General features: G+C 41.1%; 1 protein-coding gene across 3 annotated transcripts; it reads left to right on the forward strand.

Annotated features, from left to right (window-relative positions):
- The first annotated feature begins 1,747 nt into the window (after positions 1 to 1,747).
- foxk1 (forkhead box K1) lies at positions 1,748 to 24,295 on the forward strand. Of its 3 annotated transcripts, none has more exons than XM_026171555.1 (10): positions 1,748 to 2,675; positions 14,510 to 14,722; positions 19,496 to 19,694; positions 19,819 to 19,965; positions 20,082 to 20,275; positions 20,397 to 20,402; positions 20,531 to 20,703; positions 20,793 to 21,029; positions 21,588 to 21,761; positions 22,155 to 24,295. In XM_026171555.1, exons 1-10 carry the CDS (start codon positions 2,230 to 2,232, stop codon positions 22,385 to 22,387), a joined length of 2,022 nt encoding a protein of 673 aa, XP_026027340.1. In that variant the 5' UTR covers positions 1,748 to 2,229; the 3' UTR covers positions 22,388 to 24,295. The 3 variants fall into 3 exon arrangements, with proteins under 3 accessions (XP_026027340.1, XP_026027341.1, XP_026027342.1); XM_026171556.1 differs by having other exon boundaries at positions 21,591 to 21,761; XM_026171557.1 differs by lacking the exon at positions 20,397 to 20,402 and having other exon boundaries at positions 1,749 to 2,675.
- Positions 24,296 to 25,081: the final 786 nt, after the last annotated feature.

Below are 25,081 nucleotides of genomic sequence, written 5' to 3' on the forward strand. Positions count from 1 at the left end.
ACACAAGAGTGATTTCTGCTGTTGTGTAAGAGCATTAATTACCAAATGTTAAAACAAACAAAAAAAAGCTTTACCTTAAGAAATGTATATCTGTATGAAGCACTGAAGTAAAATAGCCTCTTTTTTTTTTGCTCTAACAGCGCCCTCGAGTGGACACTTTTCCCCTTAAGTTCATGTGCTCTTGCCCCTTCACTGATCCATTCTCCGGGTTTTAGTCCATCTTGTTCTTTCCATGTTTATAAACAGAGGCTAGAGATAAAAAAAAAAATCTGAGGCGGGCAAACCAGCTACAGTGCAAACACTAAATGTTCTTAAGGTTGGATTGGAGGACTACATGACGCTGGAAATAGCTGAAATCCGCGCCATTACATCAAAACTATAGAACCATATCACTTGATTAGACTAAAATGGGATTTAGCCCAAATGTACAATAATATATACTTTGTGTTTTAGAAGCTTTAATATGAGAATTGCATCGTTTTCATTTATTTATATTAGACAGTACGTGCAGTCTTTTGGGCACTAACCGTAACCAGAATCCAGGAAAGACGTGAAAGTGAAAGAGAATGATCAGTTATGAATAAGAGCTAGATTTTAATCTCAAGAGACCATCCTAGAAAGTCTGTGATGAAACTGAACACAACCACCAGTTTCCTTTTGTGACCACATGAACCATGTCCGTTCAGAGGGCCCCAGGTGTGGCGTTCACTGCCATTTTCGTTTAAAATCATTGCTGAGTTTTGTTTCGGGCTATGCTGTCTAAAATGTTTATTTTAGCCGTTTTGTGCAACTGCAGTGCAGTTTGTTTCCATTGCATTTGTTTTTGTTTTTATTTTCAACTTGGTTTTAAATACACTGTTTAAAAAAAATCTAAGAAACAACACTGCACTGTGTTCAAATATACTACATAAATAAATGATATGCATGATGATAGCAGTTTGTAAGGATTGTTTCATAATGTATTGTTTCAGAAGTCTCTTCTGTAACACAATTATTTAATAAAAGGGTTTATTTTTAAAATGCATAATTATGTCACTTCTTAGCAAATCTGTTTGAATTTCTGTCTCATGTGGAACCATGCCTCTCTAAAGAGAGACAACACGTTTTTCACCTCTAAATATTTGCTAATTTTCTAATGATTACTTTCCCTAAACTATTAATCCAATTTTGACATAATCAAGCTCTTAACTGTAAAACCATGACTTTGCATTTGACCTTTCTTGAAATGGAAAATCCGTAATGCTGTATAGTAGTTGGTTGCAATGTTTTTAAAGCACAATAAAATATCCTGTAAGTAATGTTTTTCATTCACTTTGACAGAATGAAGTTGAAAGTACTGTGCCTCATTTCACTATAACCTTTGGAGCAGTGCCCTAAATTGGTAAATAATTAACCTATTTGGTTGTGGAGAAAGACACATTTCTGTGTATGGATGCCAAGTGATGAAACTAATATATTTACATGTTTCATTGTTTGGGGCACCAAATGAGATCCGTGTTTCATTTTGGTCAGTGTTTATACAAATAGAGATAAAACAGGCATAAATAATAAACAGGCCTAAAACAAAGGTAAGATTACAAAAACGGTAATGGAAAAAAACCCCACAGCCTAATAAACCAATAAAAATCGTGTTTTTTTTTAAAAAAAAAAGTGAAATGAAAACACAGTTTTAGACTACAGGGCTAGACTAGAAACTAAAGAATGGGGAACAAAGCAAAGAAATCACACAAATTACTTTCAGTTTCAAGTGCAAAATGTTTTTTTCCTTCTTTTTTTAAACTTTGGGCATTTCGGAATCGTTAAATACAAGGAAATCGTTATTTAGTGCATTTCACAGAGGGTTGAACCAAAAAGATCAATGCGTAGCACTAAACAGATCTTTTAGCACATGTTTGAACCGTCACATGATGTCGGATTAAATATTTCTCACTGAAACCTTTAGTGAAAAGGTGAAAGTGATATTACTTTAAGGTACGCCAACATAGTGTGTGCTGTCGCTTTTCAGTTGCTGTGTGACAGTCAAGTGAGCTTATGACGACGTGTCCCTGAACGCAGCACCAGTCCGGTTCCCGGAGACTCCGCTCCTGTTCTTCCACTGAGCCGGACTCCATGTTGTTCGTCAGCCACGGAGTGAACAAGTTCCCTGGCTGAAAACTCTCACGTTGCAACTCTGTGTGTGCGAGAAGTTAAGTGTGTGCGCGTGCGAGTGTGTTGACCCTCCAAAAGAAGATGGCAGACTACCGGGATGACACCGGGGCTCGAGCCCTGCTAGCTTTACAGTCGGCTCCGTGCAGCCCGGTGCGCGTCGCGGTGACCTCGCACACCTTTCACCAGCCCTCGTTCGCCCTTCTGGGTCCTCCGGTGATGGATGCCCGCACAGACGCCGGGATTCTTCCCGTGCGGCTCGCTTCTACTCCTCCGCAGGCCCTGGCCAGGCTCGAGGGCCGGGACTTTGAGTATGTCATGCGCCAAAGGACGGTCACCATAGGCCGGAACTCTTCTCACGGCTCCGTGGACATCAACATGGGTCACTCGAGTTTCATTTCCCGACGGCACCTGCAGATCACCTACGACGAGGCGAGTGGCTTTTCCCTCCGGTGCCTGGGCAAGAACGGTGTATTCGTGGACGGGGTCTTCCAGCGAAGAGGGGCGCCACCACTGCCGCTACCCAGAGAGTGAGTGCGGTCAGCTAAGCCTAGCCGCTGCAGTCAGGCTTCCCGTGATAACACGGTGGCTGGACGTCGCAGGGCTTGTCACACTAAAGTTTATTTTATGCATTAACAGTGGAGGTCTAGCGGTTACTTCAAACAATAAAACGACTCAATTGTAAACCCACGTTAGCCTCACGAATAGATTTCTGAACACTGACGGGGAGAACATTAATACAAAACGACCTCCACGATGACAGGGCCAAACGGGACACCTATCCTGTCCGGGGTACAAAGTTTGTCACGACACCCCTACCAGAGCGGCTTGGTGTTGCATAGTAATGGCAGCCTAGGTCTGGACAGTAAAGGTGGAACACGATAAGTTGTCAGGTCTCCAGTGTAACTCACAGCGATGTTATGTTGTCATATTCAATTAATATTCAGTTTGCCCGGATGTTCTTAGTGGACCCCTTCAGCTTTGCCTTCAACCCGCTGAATGAGTGAATCAGTCTAGCTAGTTTTAGCCGTTAGCAAACCTAGCTGCATTTCCCCGGCCTGCTGACAAGCATAAGCAGTTAGTAAATTATTATTTTTTCTTTCGAAGTGCTGCAACTGGTTGGTGTTTTTGCATAAGTACGGCGTGTTATATTGTCTTTGAAATAACTTTTTAAAGTAATCTAATTTTCAAAATAAACGAATCAGCACACCTTGTAGCTTCTGAGTGATTATGCTCGCTACTAGCTCTCAGACTATTGGCCGACGTGTCACGTAAACATTAATGTAAACAAACGCATCCCAGACATGTCATCTCACGGTTCTTCGAGGAAGACGGGAGTTTTTTGGTAAATGTTGAAACTTGAAACACGTTTTTCCTCTTTTTTTGTTGTATATCTCGGGTACAGTGGAATGTAGCTTTTTTTTTTCCCCACTGCGGTTGCAGAGCTGTCGCGTTTACACACGTTGCTTTCACTGGTTTGTTTAGTACAGTTGCAAGCTTACAAACGGAAATCTTCGGTTTTGTGTATGTGTCAATCATAGGGTGGAGGCAGTATGAGTGTGTTTGGGTGGGGGGTGTCTTTGTCTTCTCTGATTGGCTCGAAACACTGTTTGGGGGTGTGTCGGTTATTGAACCGGAAGTGCAGACTGGGGCGATATCCTCGCTGCAGGCGCACATGACGAAGTAAACACTGACTTGCGAGCCAAGGCCACAGACATGTTTGCTTGGTTTGCTTTGGCCCTGGAGGGTTTTCTCGAGATTACAGAGCTAGCGAAACTGCGCCGAGTTAAAATATGAAAGACAACAATTTCTCTGCATTGTCATGATTTGCAAATTAATTTCATTATGATACTGCTGAGCAAAAAGACATTTAATTCAAAAAAAAAAAGACTGAGCTAGATTAAGTGCAGATCTAAACAAACGATAGTGGCTTATTAGAATTAATTTTCTCAAAGGAAGTCAGTTTACCCTTATATAAGACAGAAGCAGCAACAAACACTTTAATGTAAGAAGCTTGAGCAAACAAATGCTGTGCAACTTTCCCTAAAAAGTGACTAAAATGATTGGTTAGATTAAAAAAGTAAATTTAATTTTGCTTTCGTTTTGTGTTTTATCAGCTACATATTGCCACTCGTGTATAGTAATTTATCAATTTATACAGGACTGTGCAAAAGTCTTGAGCACCCTTCATTTGTTTGTTTTCCAATGAAAATGGTAAATGGGGGCTGAGAATTATTGAAACCTGCAAACATACATGGAAATAAATCATATGAGGCTGTTTTTGCCTCATATGATTTATTTCCATGTATGTTTGCAGGTTTCAATAATTGGAAACTCTGTTTTTGAGTTTGTGCAATTTTAACAACTTGAAAAGTCATGATATGACCACCTTTATTCTTAAACAGTCTGTTTTCTAAGGCAGTTTTCTTCTGATTTCTTTAAGTAGTCTTCAGGAATATTTCTCCAGGCTTCTTACATGACATTCAAAGCTTTTCCTTAGATTTTGGCTTTGTTTTATTACATTCTCTGTCGATATGCTCCCACACTGCTTCATTAATATTAAGGTTCAGCTCTGGGGAGGCCAGTCCATGACTGAGTGTTTCATTGTGCGCAATGAAACACTGCATTAGCATGTGTTTGAGATCATTGCCATGCTGAAAAATGAAGCCACTGTCAATCAGATGCTTTCCAGATGGTATTGCATGGTGGATCAAAATCTGATGGTTCTTTTCTGTGTTCATAGTTCCATAATTTCAAACAAGATCTCTAACACTGTTGTCAAACCATGACAGAGCCTTCACCATGCTGTAGACATTAAATGCTGTATCTCCCTCCTGACCTCCTCCATGCACGCTGATTGAACCTCAAATTTCAAATTTGATTTCATCACTTCGTAAGACCTGTTGCCTCTGATTTGTTTTTAGAAGTCTAGTTCTTCTGTAATTTGGCAATCCTCACCCTTTTCTCCCAGTTTTGCCTTTTTTAAAGAATGCCTTCTTGATATCCACCCTTCCACTGAGACCACTTCTAATGAGGCTTCAGTGAACAGTAGATGCATCAACTGTGCATCACTGAGATCCTGCAAATTTTTCTTCCTATTTTTACATTTTTTTTAACGACATGGCTTTCAAATACTGCTTTCTGCTGCAGATAGATCTTTGGGGATCACCTAGTTTTTGAAAAAATATTCTATATCCAGACAAACTTTGTTATCTTTGGCACTTTTCATACATTCAGCTAAAGAAATTAGAACAAATCATGTTTTTTTTTTTTTTTTTGCAACATGCTGCTAGTGACAAAGAAGAATGCCAGCTGCCGTTAAACCCCGAAGAAGAAGGAACTGTCCCAGAATTCATAGCGCGACACATCGCGGCCCTGCTCAGTTTCCAACAATGGCGGCAGCTAGTTAGTTTTAACCTCCTAGGACCTGGCGTCCACATATGTGGACATCACATTTTGGGTTATTTAGACCAAAATACTCAATTTTGCTCCACAAGGGCCTGATATCCACTCACGAGGACGTTGTACTGCCACTGTTCTATCAAAATTTTAAATGAATATCCTCATATGTGGCTCTCATTTTTCTTAGAGACAAAAATAAGGTAAAAATAAAATCTGGTGATTCTTTGTTTTTACATTCGTCCGGCCCCAATATGCCCAAATATCAAAGAGAAATTAAAAATGCATGCCGTGGGAGAGTTCGGGGTGTGTTCACACCGAACGCGATGGACGCGAATGGAGCGTGAGCTTTACATGTAAAGTCAATGGAAAAGCGCGATGACACGCGATTGCGGGTCCCGAGAAAATTCGGAAGCAGATTTACGTCGCCAAAACGCGTGAAACCTGCGTCAGTGTAGCGCGTCTGGCGCGCGAATAAAACCACGCGCGTGAGTTTTTGTGTTGCATTTTGTGCATACGCGCGTTTCACGTCTACCGCTCGAGTTGGAAAAATCTGAACTCCAGCGTCAAATCGTGCCGCGACAACCAATCAGGAGCCTGGTGACGTGGCTGTGACCTAGGTCAAAGGGGCAGATCCAGCTAAAGCCCTTTATACTTCAATGGAGGGGAAGGCTAATCAATGCGGTAGCAAACAACCCGGAGCTGTACGACACCAGCTGCTTTCTGTACCGAGACAGGAATATAAAGGACCGAGCTTGGAGGAAGATATGTGAAGAGATCGGGCAACCTGGTAAGTTCATTCATTTCTCTTAAGTTTTCTCTAAAGTTTTTGTTGACCTGGGGAAGCCGCACAAAAGCTAGAAAGCCACTGCTATTTTCCCACTGACGTACAAATACCGTTCTGCTTTTATGCATGTTGTCATTTAGGAATATATTTTATTGTTTATTAATAAACAGCACACAGTGGTCCCGCTCATCCGTCACTGCTTCGCTTTTTCGCTGATTTTTTTATTGCACAGTACAGCATTGCATTCTGCAGCCTGATTGACAAATCTGCTCCGTGTCGTGTCTCCTGCGCTTGCCAAATTTATCACCTTTGGTTTTGATAACCATTACGTCCAATAGAAAAAACAGCACAAAAACACCCATAACTATGACCCTCATTCGGAAATAGACACCTGCACCGCGAGGGGAAAAAGGCGCACGAAAGTGGCGGGCAGATGAAGACAAACCGCGGCATAATAATACTTTTACGTTTTGCAATCTACAAAGGTTTGCACTTTGAGAATCAATTGTGAGAACTGTGACCAATGTTCATGTGTGCGGGGAAAACGGTGTATAAAGTGCGTGGCCAGGGGCTAGTTATTCTGAGAACCCCTGCTGCAATAAATGAGGGACCACTGTCTACTCTATGATTATTATATTCAACCTGTTAACATTTAATACTGTATTGATAGAACTGATTCTGCAGCAGAGCATCCGCAGTTGCTTCTCCTGGCTCCCCAGTCCCTGAGCTCCTGCACCACAATTGTAGCATCAGATGTACAGCAAGCACTGATAGCTTTTTACTCGGTGGGATTGCCTTGTGATCACCTTTACTAAATGTCTACAACCAATCTGAATATATCCTGTTTGGTTTTTGAAATTAAAATCTAGTAGCAGTCTCCTCATTTCTTTGTTTTGTGCTGTTTTACAGGCCCACAGAGGAGGACAGCTCCAAGGCAGATGAGGGACGGGTCCCAGGACGGTCCATCGGCGGTGGAGCTGGCCATCCTGGAGTCTCTGAAGAGTCCACACCAGTCTCCAATGGAGCATTTCCTCCTCAGCCTTGTTCCTGCTCTGGAGAGCAGCTGGTCGTTTTTATTCCTGTCTCTCTGTAAATACTTACATTAAACATAAATATATAAAATATATTTCTGTGTGAGAATTTTAATATTATTTCAAATAAATTTTTATAATGACTAATGTCTCAGTTCTACTACACAGCAAACGTTGGCACACGACTTGACACATGTAGAATTTATTTCATATTATACTAATGACAAAATATACTAATACAGTGGGATGCAAAAGTTTGGGCAACATTGTTAATAGCCATCATTTTCCTGTATAAATCGTTGTTACAATAAAAAATGTCAGTTAAATACATCATATAGGAGACACACACAGTGATATTTGAGAAGTGAAAAGAAGTTCACTGGATTTACAGAAAGTGTGCAATAATTGTTTAATCAAGCAGGTGCATAAATTTGGGCACCACAAAAAAGAAATGGAATAAATATTTAGTGTATATCAATGTGTGTGTGTCTCCTATGATATATGGGGTGCCTTTGTTTGGATGTGGTTCCCATCCAGAGCTCCACAGCACAGAGGGAAGTTCCAGCGCTCCTGGAATCCCTCTGTGATGGACCGCCAGTCTTCAGTTCAAGGCACAGCAATGAAATCGTCCACTAGACAGTCCCAGATGGCCGTCGCTACCTGGGGGGTGATCTGGCTCACCGTGAACACACCAACTCGAAAACTGAACGCGATGGTTCTGAAGGAGTCCCCGGTGGCAAGGAACCTGGACAAAATTGTTTAAAATGAGTATAATGTGTCCTGCAGTTACAAAATACATTATTCAAATTCCCAAATTACAAAACATAAATCTTACATAAAACATTTTGTAATTATAAGGATAATTACATGATATATATATTAGATATAATCTAAAACAGTCTGCGGTGATTATATACAAATATTCAACTATCCCAGAATTAAACCAGGTCTAAATAAAAAGGAGTGAGTATCACTACAAAGGTTAACTCAGTGGTCCTAATGCTACAGTTTGATATGACACCACAGCCATGCTATCATTGCAAACACTGATAACAGCATAAATCGAATTAAATAATAAAGGACTACCGTATTAAATACTTTTGCTAACCTCAGGCAGACGGACAGGCGCTCTGCAGGTGGGATTGAGTGCCTGTAATTGGTGTCTAGGCGGGCGATTCTGGGACCGATGCGGGAAAGCAGGTCCTCAAACTGGGCGAGGGGAAGACGGTGATATCGCTGGAATCGGCCGTCATCCAGGCGCAGCTCCTGGAGCAAATGGTGAAACTCACCAAACTGCTCACGCCTCTGGAGGACCTGATGGACCCAGGTACGGCGAGGACGTCTTTTACGCCGCTGCTCTGCTCTCCACAGTACATAGAGAAGGGAGACTCTCTCTTCAAGCGCTAGCTCGACAGCTGCCATCTTGCAAAGATACCGTCTGGCACAACTTCCTCCCACATTCCTCCCACATTTCCGGTTCACGCGCGATGGATTTTTCTTGGACACACGTTGAGGCGCGAATGTGCGCGCGTCAAATTAGGGGCGTTTGGGGCGTTTTTGTTCGCGTCCATTGCGTTCGGTGTGAACACACCGTTAGGAGGTTAATATTACTCTTATTATTCTTTCTGGGTCACAAAATAAACGTTTAACATATTTTCAGACGGGAATGTTGCTGTGTAAACTTCAAATATCTGCTCAGTTTATCAAGACACCACATATTTTTAAAAGCGCTTCGCGTTTTCAGAGACGGCTGTTACCCACTAGCTCGATAGCTAGCCGGGGTTCAAGGCTCACTAGAGCCCGTGAGAACACCGGACTCCCGGCAAATTGTTTTCAAACCCACCGCCATCTTTTGCTACTCAGGTTAAACACGATATATAAGTCACTTGGATAACTTAAAAATGTTATTGTTTTCAGTATTTTATTTGTTCCTGAGTAAATCGGTTTGGCTGAGATTAAAGTTATAGTTTTTACACAGCTGAATAAACGTCAAGCAGACAGCTGATTATCAGAAGTGTGAGATGCTCAAGAATATACTCCAGTGTCCCGTTATATTTTAGATAGCAAGGAGCAGACGGCTGCGTTTATTAAACTTCTCCGAAACAATCTGCAAATTTCATTTAAATTCAATAAACTATCATCTTGTCTTTATTTTTAGTTAGCACATACCTTAAACACTTAAAGCTGTAAGCTAATGATAGTTCTATAATCGCAAAAATAATAATTGTTTGTGGCAGCCCTAATTGATGGCTTAGCGAGCTGTGTCGTGTTTTCTGTGTCATGAAAGTGGCTCTCTTTTTACCTGGTTAAATCACCGTGGTTACCGATGTTAAGCATATAACATGGTCAGGAGCAGGTTATGTTCTGAGTTTCTGTTAAAAAATGTCTGGAAGTGCCATGTTTTCACTGATTCTCTCATTTACAGCATGTTTTAAATCCAATACTCTGAAAATGTGTGTTACATGTCCAAATTGTTAAGCTGTACCTACTAAAACCAGTGACTGTAACACAAACAGTGCATTTCACAGGAATGCATGTATTTATTTGGTGAAGCAGAAAAAGTATAAATGTTGTTGTACTTGATTCTAATCTGCTGCCAAGTCTCTTTTACACCACTGGAATTGGAACATAGAACACACACCAGATATATAAAAGTAATATCACTTTGATTTGTGACAAACTAAATTCCCACGTCTCCATTGTTACGCTGTGGCACAGTAAGCTAACGTTTAAATAGCTCCAGTTTAAAGTTTCAGAGCTCCGATATGCAGCCGTCACCTTAAAAATAATGTGCACTGAGAGCGCACTCAGTGATAAAATAATTCCTTGGTTTATTTTAATGCTATGTGTGATAAATTCAAAGATTAACAATTTTCTGCACCATTAAGTTTTTGTCTTATTTGTAGTGTTTTTATGGTCTTTATAGATTTTTAATCACCATTTTCTCTTCCGTTTTCCCTGGAGTAGGCAGCATTCAGAGCGATCATTTTTTGTGTGTGGAAGAAGTCACGTGACCTGTGAAATGCACCTTATTTTTTTTATTATTATTATTTTTTCTTCTTCTTCTTTCACATGAGCAGCATGCAGAGTCTGAAGCGGAAAGCTTCTCTTAACAGAGAAAGTTAATAAGTTGTGGTAACAATTACTCAATCTTGGGGTTTAGGTTTTGTCGAGTCTGCTAACACAATGAAAGAAGCCCGGTTATGTTGAACTTCCTTTGTAGGGTTTTTTTTGTTTTTTGTTTTGCTTGAATGTTAAGTGGCTTATTAGACAAACCCAACAAGGTGAGATACACGGACTGTATGGAAAATGAAGGAAAAAGCTCGACAGTTTAGCTGACCATCGGCCTTTCGCTGCATGGCTTCTCCAGCTCTCTCTCCCCACCTTCCTCTCCATCTTCATTTCACAGAGACTTAAACACATAAGAAAATATTTAACCTGCAATTCTAAATAGGTAAAAATCAGAAGTTAAATCAAGATAAAATTTATAATAGATTGCATTTTGAACAGATCTAAGTGCTTGCTAAAGTTATACCAAATAGACATTAAGCCTTGGTTGCTAATTAACCAAATATACATATATGTGTATGTGTATAGGAGGCAACGTAAAATTTTCAAATCAAAGCAATGGTTGCATTTACTGAAAAACTCTGTTAAGTTAAAATCTCAGTGACCTTGACTTCAAGGTCAGAGGTCAACCTTTCTGAAAATCAGAGAATTTTCACATTTATAACACAGGTATGTCTACTCGGAGGCTGAAGGGTAGCACAGTATTTATAAAGAATATCAAACAACAATTAGTTGATGCTTAAAGCCTGTTTATTTAATTAATATCCAGTTTATTTCCAAATTGTATTGAATTTATTTGTGTTAACATGGTGTTTTAGGTCTGATTGAAGGACTGATGTAATGGTAAGGTGTCTGTTGCTCCGCGTTGAATATTGGTAAGAACTTGACACAAAAATAAATTTAGTGTAGCATTAGAAAATCTTTAATTCCAGAGATCATGAAAATCGATTAAATGGATCAAACATAGAACTTTTAAATAATTCCAATCTCATCAGAATGTAGGCGTCAGAATGTATTTGAATATAATGTTTCCTGTTTTATATCCATGTGTGCATCAGTTGATGGATTGGGGTGGCTGTAGCTCAGGTGGCAGAGCAGGTCAGCCACTAATCAGAAGGTCGGTGGTTCGATCCCAGGCTGCCTCCTGGCTGCATGCCAAATATCCTTGGGCAAGATACTAACCCCATGTTTGCCTACTGGTGGTGGTCAGAGGGCCCGGTGGCGCCAGTGTCCGGCAGCCTCGCCTCTGTCAGTGCGCCTGTGGCTACAATGTAGCTTGCCATCACCAGTGTGTGAATGTGTGTGTGAATGGGTGAATGACTGAATGTAGTGTGAAGCGCTTTGGGGTCCTTAGGGACTAGAAAAGCGCTATACAAATGCAGGCCAAATGCAGGCCATTGACTGCAATGTCAGTCATCTATTCTTTGGGACACATTTCCATATACCATTCCAATGATTTATCCCAATGTCACATCTCATAATCAGTTTGTCAGCCTCCAATTAAGTCTCTGTGACAAGAAGCACAGAGTGCAGACAGGGGCACCAATCATGCTCTGTGGTCAGCATCACTTGAAATGTGCAATAAAATCTATAGATTTATAATTTGGTGATATCTGCCATGTATTGACTTTTATCTTGAAAAATTACTGTATTGTTGCTGCAAGCTGGGACTGATTGGTCGCAATTATTTTGGTCAGCATTGAGATCAAGATTATTTAACATAATTACTCGCAGACTTTAGAAAAAACATGATGTATTAAACAGTTTTGTTGAAAAAAAGCACAAACTTGCTTTATTTATTATGCAGATTTATTTGAACACAACATTTGTTTGCCACAGCTTGGCTATAAAGTGCACAGCAGGGCTGGCGAGGAAAATTTGATATTGCAATATTTTTTGGTTGTATCACGATACATGATATATATCATGGTAAGTTTAACTAACCTTCAAACCATTTTCAACCATATAGTACCTAAAATTGTACTTGTGTACTTATTCAAAGCGACCATTCAGTGTTGACTTGAATACAAAAAATTAAAAATTAATGGAAATGTTTTATTTTAACCATTTTTTAAACCATCAGTTGCACACACTGTTTTCACAAATGACAAAAACTATGACCGTAAGTCTCTTTCTGTGGTCAACATTAGACCTTTAACAAACAAAAGATCATAGCAACAAAAAAGGAGCTCAAGCACTAATTCATGAGACAACAAAAACATAACTAAAACTAAATAGGTGCTTTTTTTTTTAATTTTTTTATTGCTTTTAACATAAAATTGTACAAGACTTCCTCAAATTATAGAAACAAAAGTCTAGAAGGTGACTATGGAAAAACGGATGACCAAGAACAGTCACAGGTATCACAGCTGGTTTATTTAACTTTTTCTTTGGTCTGTGGGGAGATGTTCATATGCAGAGTTTAAAACGGTCTTAATTTTGCAGTGGAATAAATTCGTGGTACTGCTACGACAATAGTTGGCATGTTTTGCAAATTACAGAATTTTGTTCCTTCCTGTGAAATCCGAACAGCAGCGAAGTGTCTTTTCTCTCGCTCATCTGAAACTCGCACTGTCACCATATTTTTTTCTCCATCTGGTGAAATATAAACACCTATGCTCAGCTCAGTGTGCCGGGTAGGAAATTGTGCGCATTGGCAGCGTGTGGGATTAAAAAAACTTGAGTGAATTGCATGCAGACAGCACAGTTATTTGCATGGCAACTTATACTCGATGGTTATGATAAAGCCACTTTAACCATCGTATGTGGAAAACCTCGCGATACATCGAGTATATTCGATATATCGCCCACCCCTAGTGCACAGTCCTGTTTCAGACAGTAGCCATGTTCCCCATTTTCCTCCATATCTTACATTTGTTTAGCTCCTTAATAAGTCCTAAATTAGCTAGCTGGAGTAATGCATCCACACAGTAGACTACTACTGCTGCTGCTTAAGAAGCTAACTCTTGGTCCAGTTTAACTACTCAAGCTTGTTCCAGGTTTTCTGTTTACTTTAGTGAAATCGAGTCGAACTGTCCTGTGAGTTTTTTCTCTCTGCCTGTCTGACATTGAGCTGAAGGCCAGAAGAAAGATGTTTTTCTTTTTTTTCCTTTTGTTTGCTGAATGCGTCTTTTCTACCTCAGCTGTCAAAAGCTGTAGCTTCTGCAGGGCTGCCGCAGGGCCTCGTGCTATCTGTGCCCGGGCACCTGGTGCTGGAGGATGGAGCACTATAGGCCAAAACAGCTGTGAGCAGTGTTTTCAAGAATCCAGTGACAGCTGCCGGTTTTCAGGAAGAACGCTTCATCTTTTTCTCTCTCTCTTCATGTAATTTTTTTTCTCTTTATCAGACTGGTGTGTCTGGAACATCTTTCAACACTCTGATCCTTTGTGGATATTTCCTTTCTTTTGTAGAATTAACGGGGCTTCAGTATCTTTGCCGTGAGATCAGAAAGGGTGCAGTAAAGACACGACCCTGCTGCCAGAGTCAGTTGGGAGGAAATTGAAACAACCAGTCACCAATCATTAAGTTTCCATTGTAAAACATTTACCAAATCCCTCACACATGTAATTAGCTTTGTTTAGGCTTGAACTAACGTGGACCTGTGACTGATCCTCGCTTTTTATTGAGGAGGTTGTTCAGACCTGTTTAAAAGCAGAATAGAAAAGGAGGTGCAGTTACGTGGGAAGTGCAGTCTCATTATGATTTATTATTAAGGGAGATCTGCACGGGTGTTTGTGTTTTGCTGTAAAACGTGTAATGATGTCGAGTTTGAATGTTTATTCTTGCCCTTGGAGATGTTGGTTGACAAAACAATGTCACCACCTGTCATTTAGCTGTTTTTTTTCTTCTTCTCAAATTCAGTCATATCTCACCATCTCCCCCTGCAATAACAGTTACTTAGTTGCACAGGAAATGTTTAAATTGTCATTGACGAGAAGGTTTAAACACAACTCTGAAGTGCTGATCTGTTAATGTTTTAATGCTTTACTGTTTGGTTGAACCAACATGACATCATCTCTCTTTTTTGCTTTGTTTTCTCTCCGTCCTGTGGCCCTCCCCTTCCCTGCTGCTCTTTAGGTGCATGTTTCGTTTTCCCAGCACGGCGATCAAGATCCAGTTCATGTCACTCCTGGAGGTTGAGGAGCACCGGGAGAGGGAGCAGCAGTCTCCCGCTCGCTCGCTTCTGCCCCAAATTTCTCCTCTTAAAATCAGCATTCCCACGGCGCAGCAGCACGAAGAGCACATGAGGGCGTTTGGCTCTCCGCTGCCCTCACCCACAGGCACCATCAGGTAAGCCACCAGACACACAATCACGTGGACGCTGATCAATTCAAGCAGCGTTCATAAATGCAAAGTAGGCCGTCCGGATTTGCAGTTAAAGCAGGAGGATGTTTTTCTTTGGAAGGAATTCTTGCCAAACTAGTTCAATGCGCCTTTTCATTCAATCCCCAATAATTAAGAAAACATTTATTTTCCAATAAGTATTGATTAGTATTAGAAGTACTTTTAGCTGCTCCCTTATTTCCCAAACGGTCACTATAGCACACGCTTTGATTTGGCTCGTGTTTTATGGTGGATTCTCTAAAATTAGCTGAACACCTCTGAGATGCAGAGTTTGTGTCTCCTCCTGGTGTCAGTGTGTAACGTGAATGTGTTAACAACCATGTTTCTTATAGTTAAATCAAACTAAAAGCGAGATGTGGGGATAAAATAGTTAACTAAAACAAAAAGAAAAAATCGACTTGGAAGCGGAAACAATTTTATGAACTTGGAAATCTAACGAAACTTCAGTGAAAGAGAAATATACAGGATGTATCCTCAGTTTCACTTTTTTGTTAGTTTGGTCAAATTTGATCAAAACATACCTTTAGAGTTTGGATATCTCAATAAGACTGATTTACTTGCATTAACCGGATAATAAAACTTGTATTATCTGGTTAATTATTAAAGCTTGTACTGTAGTGGAAGAGGTCGCGTAAGTACGCAGACAGTACTTGTATAAAAAGAAACAGGAGACAGTAACCAAAAAGAATAAAAAAGAAATGAGTAAATTAAATACAAACCCTTTTTAAAAAATCTTTTTTTCGGTGTCTTATTTATGTAAATGGGTATCAGTGAGAGAGGAGGATCTGTTGGAGGAGTTTTAAAACAAAGCTGGGTGTACAATGAAAGTTCTCAGATGAGCTGTAAGTTTCTTTTTTGTGAAACAAAAGTGTAGTGTCTTGTGCGCTGCTGACATGCACTCTAGCTGAAGATGTGCTTGTATCTGCACTCAGAGAGAGAAAGCTTGAGTTTCATAGGCTGTGAAGGCACATGTTTAAAAGAAATCTGTGCTCTGTAAATATACACGTCATGTGTGAGTGTTCGACGGAGCTGTGCGTGCCCTCTGGTGGTCTCTCTCTGCCTTTGCATCATGCATCCCCACCAATGTCAGCGCGCGTGCTTGCCTTATATGGGATGGCTCCCGCTTCGAGGCCTGCGATTGGCTATCGAGGGCAGATTGTTTTGCTTGTGGGCCGTTTTCCCGTCCATTAGTGGTTTCCTTTTCCGAGCCCCCTGCCCCTCCAACTCAACCCTCAGCTCCTGTACTCTCGCACGTGGAAACACTACATACACACTACAGACACTAAAGACGCTCGCTCAAACATTTCTGCGCCGCTCTCACCGTGGCCTTTTTCGGGCACATAGTCGGGCCAGCCTTCCTGGTACATACACACCGCTGTGTATGGCGGAAGAGTATTGTGTCAAAGCACGTGGTCCCTCTTACAGGGTGCTAAGAGTGACTTTTCCTGCTTGGCAACTTAAATGCACAGCGTAAAATTGCACTCTCCTTTCTCTGCCAGCATGCACTCTTGTAATGCAGGGCCTCGTGCACGTGGCCCGCGGGGGGATGGTTGTTTTAAGAGTGTCCGGGGGAAAGCAAAGATGACCCTTGCTCCCCCGTGGAGGCACAAATAACAAAGTCCTAGCAGACTGACGGATACAGATTTCAGTATTTTTTGTACTTCCGAAAAGTACAAAAATATGTTTGTGTTAGTCCGTATTCATTTTTCAGCTCTGAGTTTATGAAAACAGAGCTTGCAGCCTAGTTCCTCCAGCCACAAACTAAAAACACACTCCCCCCCCCCCCCCCCCCCCCCCCGTCTGTATCCGTGGCTCTTTGTTGCTAGAGGCAAATCAAAGCTTACTGACTCTCCCAGAAACCATTGTTTACTTTACTAACAGAAGCAGGTGTGTACTGTATGAGAAGTTGCTGGGATTTCCTTGTGCTCTCTGTCTCTCTTTCACAACAGCAGCAGCAGATAAAGCCGAGTTAATAATTAATGTATTTATGGTCATTGTTGTGTGTTTCTGTTTTTTTTTTTCCTTTTTCAGATCTAGTTCTTGTGTGTAAGGCAAAGCCTTTTATGACTCAACCAGTATAAGATCTGAAGGCTGATACTGATACCAATATTTGGTGATTTAAGAAATCTGATATATCGGCCAATATTTTTTCTTTCTTTCTGACACATGACATTTAATCTTATTTTCTCAACATTTGTCATGTGTAATTATTTCTGAGTCTTTACTAACACATATATTTACATGACTTGAAAAATAAACTTGTTTCATTGTCACAACAAAGAGTAGATTATTTGTTTGCGCCCGAATGAGCTGGTTGTTTGCAGCTTTTCCAAACACGTTGCCCTCTGGTTTAAAAACTGGACCACATCAGCATGCTCGAAGGGTATTTCTTCCATCTCCTCTTTACTTTTTCATTTCTGTTTATTAGCCATTATAAATGTCAGTATGGATATATAGGAAAATAACTATTACTGGACTTTAATTTAATTAATAATATATTAATAATTAATTTTGTAAACACTACATTTGTAAATCATTTGAGGCGAGGGTTGACAATGAAACAGTTGCTTTAAGTTTTACTGGGAACCACATGAAGTGGCCAAGGACATCATTTCATGACAGTTAGTTCACGTCTCTCTTTTGTGTGTTTTGCTTTACTCTGAGGTGTGGATTCTTATTCTTTTGTGTTTTTCCAGTCCTATTCAAATTTCGTAGAAATGGTAAATAACGAACAAAATTAAAAAATGCTTATCTTACAAATGTTAAGTGCAAAATATAAATGAAGATTAGAAATGCTTCAACAGGCCTTCACGCTGTACAGTTTAGTTACTCCTCACTATTACATTGTGTAGTCTTCATTTTGCACTCTGACATAATTATGGTTTTAAGGATTTACTAATAAAATCTTGAAATGACTGAACTGTCAGATTTTTGCTGTCTACACACACACACCTGCTGGAAATGACCGGTGTATGAGCTTGACACCAGTGTTGGTCAAGTTACTTGAAAATAGTAATTAGTTACTAATTACTTCTCCAAGAAAGTAATCCCATTACTTTACTGATTACTTATTTTCAAAAGTAATTAGTTACTTTATTACGTAGTTACTTGTAATAAAACGACATTGTTTGTTTTTTTTAACAGTTTTTCCTTTATACATATAAACAAAAGGAGAAGAGAAGGATTACAGATGATTTTTACATTTGGGGTCATTAACACTTGAGGCTGTAAAATGTTTAAAAAGAAAAAAGTGGGGGAGGTGAAATAAAGAAAAAAATATATAAGTAAAATATTTCCCCGGATATAATAGTCCCTGCAAAATAATCCCATTCATTCCCACCCAGGTCACTGCCCTAGACCTGTACACTGTATTTCCACACCTGACATGAGGGAGTTGCACACAGACAAAAGTGAATGCACCTGAAAAATTCTTATAGATTTTGAAATGCTTTGAAATTTGAAAAATTTAAAAAAAATTGAAAGAATTTTGGAGTGAATGTCTTATTTTTTCCAGTTTTAGACATGACATGAGGTCGTATAACCACTGTTTGTGAGTGGGAGGGGCCAACAGGGAACAGAATGATAGCGCCTGTCTTTTAGAGGCCAGTAGAAGCACCTCATTCCCACTGATGCCAAACAGAGCAAGAAAGGGGCCTCATCACACTGATAATCCTGGACATGGAAAACCTCTGTCCAGAACTGAACAAGACTGGGACAAGACCAGTACATGTAGATCATTTGTCACTTTTTTACTTTTAAAAACATGATACACAACCCGAACAGGTAATAAAACTGTAGACCTTTCAGCCCAGTTCAGTTTTTTCTGAATAAACCATCATACAAAATTGAATCAAATGAAAAAGTCTCTTTTAAAAATTTGTTTAATCAGTTTTAATCTTTTAACTTTATGGACATTACATCAAGCAAAAATGTAATTATATGCAAGAAATGTGTTTAAAATTTTTAAACCTATTTTCTGCATATTCCATCATATAAAATAAAATAAAATAATATGTTGTGTTTTCACTCATTCTTTTAAATAGATGCAAGTAAAACACAGCAAACATTTAACTAAATCAGAGATTCAGCAGCACTAAGTCCTGTTGCTCTTTAATCAATTTTCACCTGTTTAGCAGGAGTGGGGCAGGTGGAGGTTTGCCCGGTGCCACAGTGGCCATGTCAGTGGGAAGATGTGGGGTTTCTCTGTGTAATTTCACATTCCCGTGGCAGCGTCCTTGGTGCTTGCTTAGATTTGAAGTTTAATTTTTCACGGTAGAAAGAAGTTTTCTTCCCACGCAGAGTTACGCTGCACGGTTGTACTCTGTCCCGCACTCCATATTATCCACTGTTGATCTACACACATCTGTTGCTACCACGGACGTCGCACGCTCGCACGTCATAGTCATGAGACACTCTCACAAACAAAATCACGGTTTGGTAATGCAGCATGCTTACGGGAAAGTAACAGCAATCTAATTACCTTTTTGCAATAGTAATCCCTTTGTAATCCCGTGTTCTTGGAGAAGTTAATGTAATTATCAGGTAAAATCTGGCTTGTCTTGTCTGTGTGCTGAGTTACAGTTGTTAATGTGACTGTAAGCCTGTGAAACAAGTATTGTACTGACTGCAAGATTAAGCCTCTCATCTTATGTGGGTCATTTTTCATGTAGCCATAAACCATAGTGGTAACCCTTTCCTCTATTTCTCTCTCTTTCCCAGTGTTCCCAACTCCTGTCCAGCTAGTCCGCGCGGGGCGGGGTCATCGGGGTATCGCTACGGACGCAACATCACCTCCGACCTCCAGTTAGCAGCCGAATATGCTGCCAAGGCTGTTTCTGAGCAGAGGCGAAGTATTGCTGAGCAGAGAAGTGGGGGGAGTGAGCAGCGAGCGGAGTCAGCTGGTGGTGACAGTCCCCGGGTAAACATCCAGGCCTGATTGCTTCTAAGAAATCGACTGTTAATGTTTAACCTTAGAAAAAAAGCTGAGTGTGTCATTATGAATGCATGTTTATTTAGACTCGTGTCTATCTTTTTTGGGCCAGGATGAGTCCAAGCCACCTTATTCCTATGCACAGCTGATTGTCCAGGCCATCTCCTCGGCCCAAGACAAGCAGCTGACTCTCAGTGGCATCTACGCATACATCACCAAACACTACCCCTACTACCGCACTGCAGACAAGGGCTGGCAGGTACAGTAGTCTTGTCTAGAAATACAACTTTTACCCGAGTAAGCTGGGAAGAAACTTTCTCTTCTTTCAAACTGATGCTTCTGTTTCCAGTGACAAAACGTTTTTCCTTTTTCAAGAACTCAATCAGACACAATCTGTCTCTGAACCGCTACTTCCTGAAAGTGGCCCGCTCTCAGGACGAGCCGGGGAAAGGAAGCTTTTGGCGTCTAGATTCTGCCTCCGAGGCCAAGCTGGTGGAGCAGGCCTTCAGGAAGAGACGGCAAAGAGGGGTGGCCTGCTTTAGGACCCCGTTTGGACCCCTGTCATCAAGGTGGGCTTTGCAGTGGGTCATCCGTGGCCTTCAAGTTGCACACACAGACACGCACAATGATTCAGTTAACCCTCTCTCCCTTCTCTCTGCTTCTGCTCCTTGCGATCATTTGATTGGACAGAACAAAGTAAGTGTGGTTCTGAGGTTTGCCTGAATGAGTAGAGGGTGCTGACAGTGAGGAGCTCTGCATGTCTTACTAAAAGTCTGTTGGTTAGTTATTTGATTTCTCTGCTTTTTCTGTATTTTGTTATTTAGGAGTGCTCCAGCATCCCCGACCCACCAGGGGCTTCTTTCTCCTCCTTCAAGCGGGCTGCAGACTCCCGAGTGTCTGAGCAGGGAGGGCTCGCCTATCCCCCACGACCACCACGAACAGCTGGCTAACAAACTGGCATCTGTACCTGAGTACAGGTATTCTCAGAGCGCCCCAGGTAAGCGTGCAAACAAAATCTCTTTCAAAGATCCGCAGATGACAAGCTTGCTAAAACGCATCAAGTAAATTGTGTCTGCCTCTGCGTAGGCTCCCCAGTCAGTGCTCAGCCTGTCATCATGGCCACTCCCCATCACCCTACAGCGCTGTCCTCGGGCTCGGGGAAAGCCCTTGCTTTGCTTCCAGGTGGCGGTGGCCAAGTCCAGCCCATCCATGTGTTCCAAAGCTCCTCTCAGCCCTCTGTCACCATGGTGCGGGTGGTTACCAGCGTTCCTCCAAATGGGTACAGCGCTGTTGGAGGAGTAGAGGGCAACAGTGATCTCAGAGGTACGGCCGTTTGGGGGGGGTGGGAGAGAATCTATTTTTGAAATGCTTTTTCTGCGTGATGCAATCCTTTGTAATGTGATACACAGGAAAGTGTATTCAAGTCTTTAAAGCTGTTGTGGCCTTGTTCACATCCTTAACGCCCCCTTGTTTTTACCGTCCAGTGCTGGGAATACTGGGCTATTCCTCAGTCACACCTTTACTGTTCAGCTTCACTGCACAAATCAGCAACGCAAGATATTTCTTGTAGCGCGTATAGCTGACAGTAGCCAAATCTCTGAGTTTCGCGACCTTAATTTCCATTTGCTGTAGAATCAGACACGTTTATCACTCTCCCTGAAGAGATGAGGTTTGTTTGGTGTAAATCCATGTGAAATTGTGTTTTGTTGCTCATTATGTCATGTTTTTAAGATCTGCATTTTCAGGACAGCATCCAACTGGTGCATACTGTGAACTGATATTTAGGAAATTATGCTAAATTCTGACAAATGTTTGATTACTGCAAAATCTGGCTGGATTGTTGACGGGTTCCCATGTTTGAATCGTACGCTTTGTCCTCAGAAGCCCAGCTGACCAGAGAGCGAGTGATCCAGACTGTGGAGAGTGCGGTGCAGGCCGGGGAAGCACGTAATCTGACCCCAGGTTTACATCAACTTCCCGTTCGCCCCATTACCCAGAATGGCAAACACACCACTGCTGCTGTTGTCACAGCAACCAGCCTTGCTAATGCATCTGGTAAGACTCTTTTTTTGGATGATATTTTTTGTCCTTTAAACACAATAAGGTTTCATTATATTCAAGAAAAAGGCCGACCTCTTTACAGCACACAGCTGGGGGTTTGAGGCTCAGTGCGGGTCATCTACTAATCAGCAGTCAGTAGTTTGATCCCCGGCTTTTCCAGCATACATGTTGAAGTGTCTTAAAGCAAGATATTGAACCGCTCACCACCTTATCTAATATGCATGCACATGTTAGATAAGGCACTTGGGCTAGAAAGTTCTGTGTGACATGACCAGTAAAACGTGTTTTGAGTGCTCAGCTAGAGTAGAAACCAGTTCATTTACCATTTCACAAATGGACAAAACTATCCTTTGCTTATTTTCTTGTTTCGTGTTTTGTCCTGTTCAGGTCTGAGTAGTCCTCTGCAGATTTTGGCTGCTCAGGCCTCTAGCTCCCCTCCGGTGTTGGTGAGCAGACAGCCCAGTGCAGAAACTTTAGCTGGACAACCAGGCGAGCCCCAGGCCAAGCGGCCAAAGATGGAGGACGATGGCGGCCCCGAATCTGCTCAGCATCAAGCCACACCCGGTCAGCAGCCTGTCATTGTTGCCATGGCATCGCAAACCCATGACGCTAGGCAGTAAAACTCAGGGCCTTGCACCAGATACCCAGTGGACAGCCTCTCTATCGCCCCCTTAACGCGTCGCCTTTTATACTTATTTGATACGACTGTAGCCGACATGGCCGACAGGCGGTCTCTCAGAAGGGAATTAATTCATAAGAACACACACTTCGGTCAAAAGTAGAGGAAACCTTTGGAATTTGTGCTGAAATTTAAAAAAAGAAGTTTTAGAATTACAATTTTTAAAAATGTAATCCATCATTCACTGACAATACACAGATTTAAGGTTATTAATTATAATAAAATCATTTCAGCACTACTCTTACTACGTGAATGTTGGATATTATCGCAGATACATTACTTATCACTCTCAGGCCAAAGAACTCACCTCTCCTGCGCTTCTCATTAGAGTCGCTGCCTGACGTAAAACCAGGGAACGTGAGATCCGAACGGCCCCGCGACCACAGAAAGGGCCGTCAGCATTAAGAGTCGACGAATCGCGTCGTTTCGTACAGTCGTGGGCAGAAGGCTAGAGAGGACTCAGCTGCATACACCCACACTAGGTTGTTAAGGCCCAGGAGACTTTAAGAATATGATTGTACTCTTCATGAGGCTCTTCTCCAAGGATAAAGCGAGACAGAAGGCATCAAACGAGCGGTCTCAGACGAGAAAAGGCAGACGTTCATTTTAAAGAGCAGAATGTGAGACGTCTCTCTTCTTGCCTTTGCTTTAAAAGAAAAAAACAAACAAACAAAAAGCAAAAAAAGAGAAAGGTATGTTGTTTTTGGAGAACAGATACGAGGAAATTCAGGTTATGACAAACCAGCAGTTTGCAGTTTTTGCTTCACTTCAGTCCAGTGCGGTTTATCGGCGCGAGGCTTCTCTGATTGAGGAAGATCGCAGCATCTGGACGGGAGAGAAGGAGCGAACCGGGCAACTATATGGAGTTGATTGAAGTGGAGCTAACCTAATGTAGACAAACTGATTGTTTTAAATTTTTTTGTTTCAGTAGCGGTAAAAAAAAAAAAGCAAACGGAGCAGCCTGGGCGTACTTTTTTTTTGGATCGTCTTAGCACAGAGAAGCATTATTGTAATAATCCTTTAAAAGCCTTAAATATTTCTACATTTTTGTTCTTTTATTTTAACCTTTAGACGGCTTTACTGTTTTAGAGTAACTTAGTGCTTTAACAGCTGACGATCGGCGACACTACAGCGGTGACAGTTGCGCTGCATTGGTAGATTCGTTTCAGGTTTTTTGGGGGTTTTTTGTCAGGGGAAGGGCGGGACCAACACATGACCACAAATTTCAACAGTTCTTTTTTTTTTCCACTCTGTTTGGTACTTCTGCCACCTACTGTTCTCGGCTCACACACTGTTGCTTTTTCTTGTTTCCTTAAATTCATTTTACAGTTTTGTTCTTCTTCTTTTGCCCAGTCTACCTCTCCTCACCAAGCACTCTCTCATCTTCGCAGCCTCCAAAGAGGAGTCAAGCTGTCGGCGATTCCTGCCACAATTAGATTTTTCTATAACACTTCCCTCTCCTCCACTCTTTGCTCAATCCTCACATTCTCACTCTCTTTAGATTTTTTTTCTCCACTCAAATTCCCTCACACAGGCCTCGTTTATAGCTGGGAATCAGGCATTCAGTGATTGTTGTTGCACATTATTAGAAAAAAATTAATACATTTTTAAAAAAAAGTTGCGTAATGATTGTATGCTGCTCTATCTGCTAAATGACAAAGTTCTTCAAAGGTATTTTTTCTTATTTTGGAAAGAGAGAAAAAATATTTTGCTATATGTATAAAAAAAAACAGCAGTCATCAATACGTAAACATTCTGGAAATAGAAAAGTATATGTATTTTTAAATGTTCCTGTTTTTGTGATTTGTTCAAATGTGTAGCACAAATTAAAGTTCCTCATTGACTTAAATGTTGTGTTGTCATCGCTCTTCTGTGCGACAGTGTCTGCCGTCGGGTGTAAGAATGAATTTGAAGTCTGTGTTGTGGTGTTGTTCCATTCAAAACTCGAGTATCCAACAATCTTTATTCTGAAGTCATTGTCAACAGTATAAATAATGACCAAAAGAGGGTCAACATGCACGAGATCAATGCCATACAAACCCTGAAACGCACAAAAGGAAACTGTTACTGCAAAAAAGAAGAAGAAAGAAACAAAACTGGGGGAAAAAACAATGAAAACACCCAACAAGTTTCAAACTGCAGAAATGATCAGCAAAACTATGGTTTAAGTAAAACTGGCAAATATCTCATGCAGAGTTTCACACTTTGCTTAAAAAAAATCCACAGTGCAAATAACCAGCCAGTTACAACTCTAGAAAACATTATCAGATGGTAAGGTAAAGCTAGATATGGATGCCCTGCTGTGATTGGTGGTTATGGTCAGTCAGGTGACCCTTGTAGCACTGGCTGATGCTGTGGTCCAACACTTGGATTTGCTGAGGAAGGATTTGGAGTGAGTGACGGGATCTGGACGTGTCAGCATGGCTCTACATTATTATAAAGCAAAGGTGTTTTCATGCCTCCTTTAGGAGGAGAAAGGAAATGTAACGATGCAGTCTCATAACTGATAGACACTGTGATACCGTAACTGGCACGGCTGAACTTTGAACATCACGCCGCTGTGATAAGCTGCTTCTTAACCCCACAATGCCAAGTGTATCATATACACTCATCAGTTTGATTTTTATTTTGTATT

The sequence above is a fragment of the Astatotilapia calliptera genome, chromosome 6 (genome assembly GCF_900246225.1).
Source record: "Astatotilapia calliptera chromosome 6, fAstCal1.2, whole genome shotgun sequence".
NCBI classification, from domain to species: Eukaryota; Metazoa; Chordata; class Actinopteri; order Cichliformes; family Cichlidae; genus Astatotilapia; species Astatotilapia calliptera.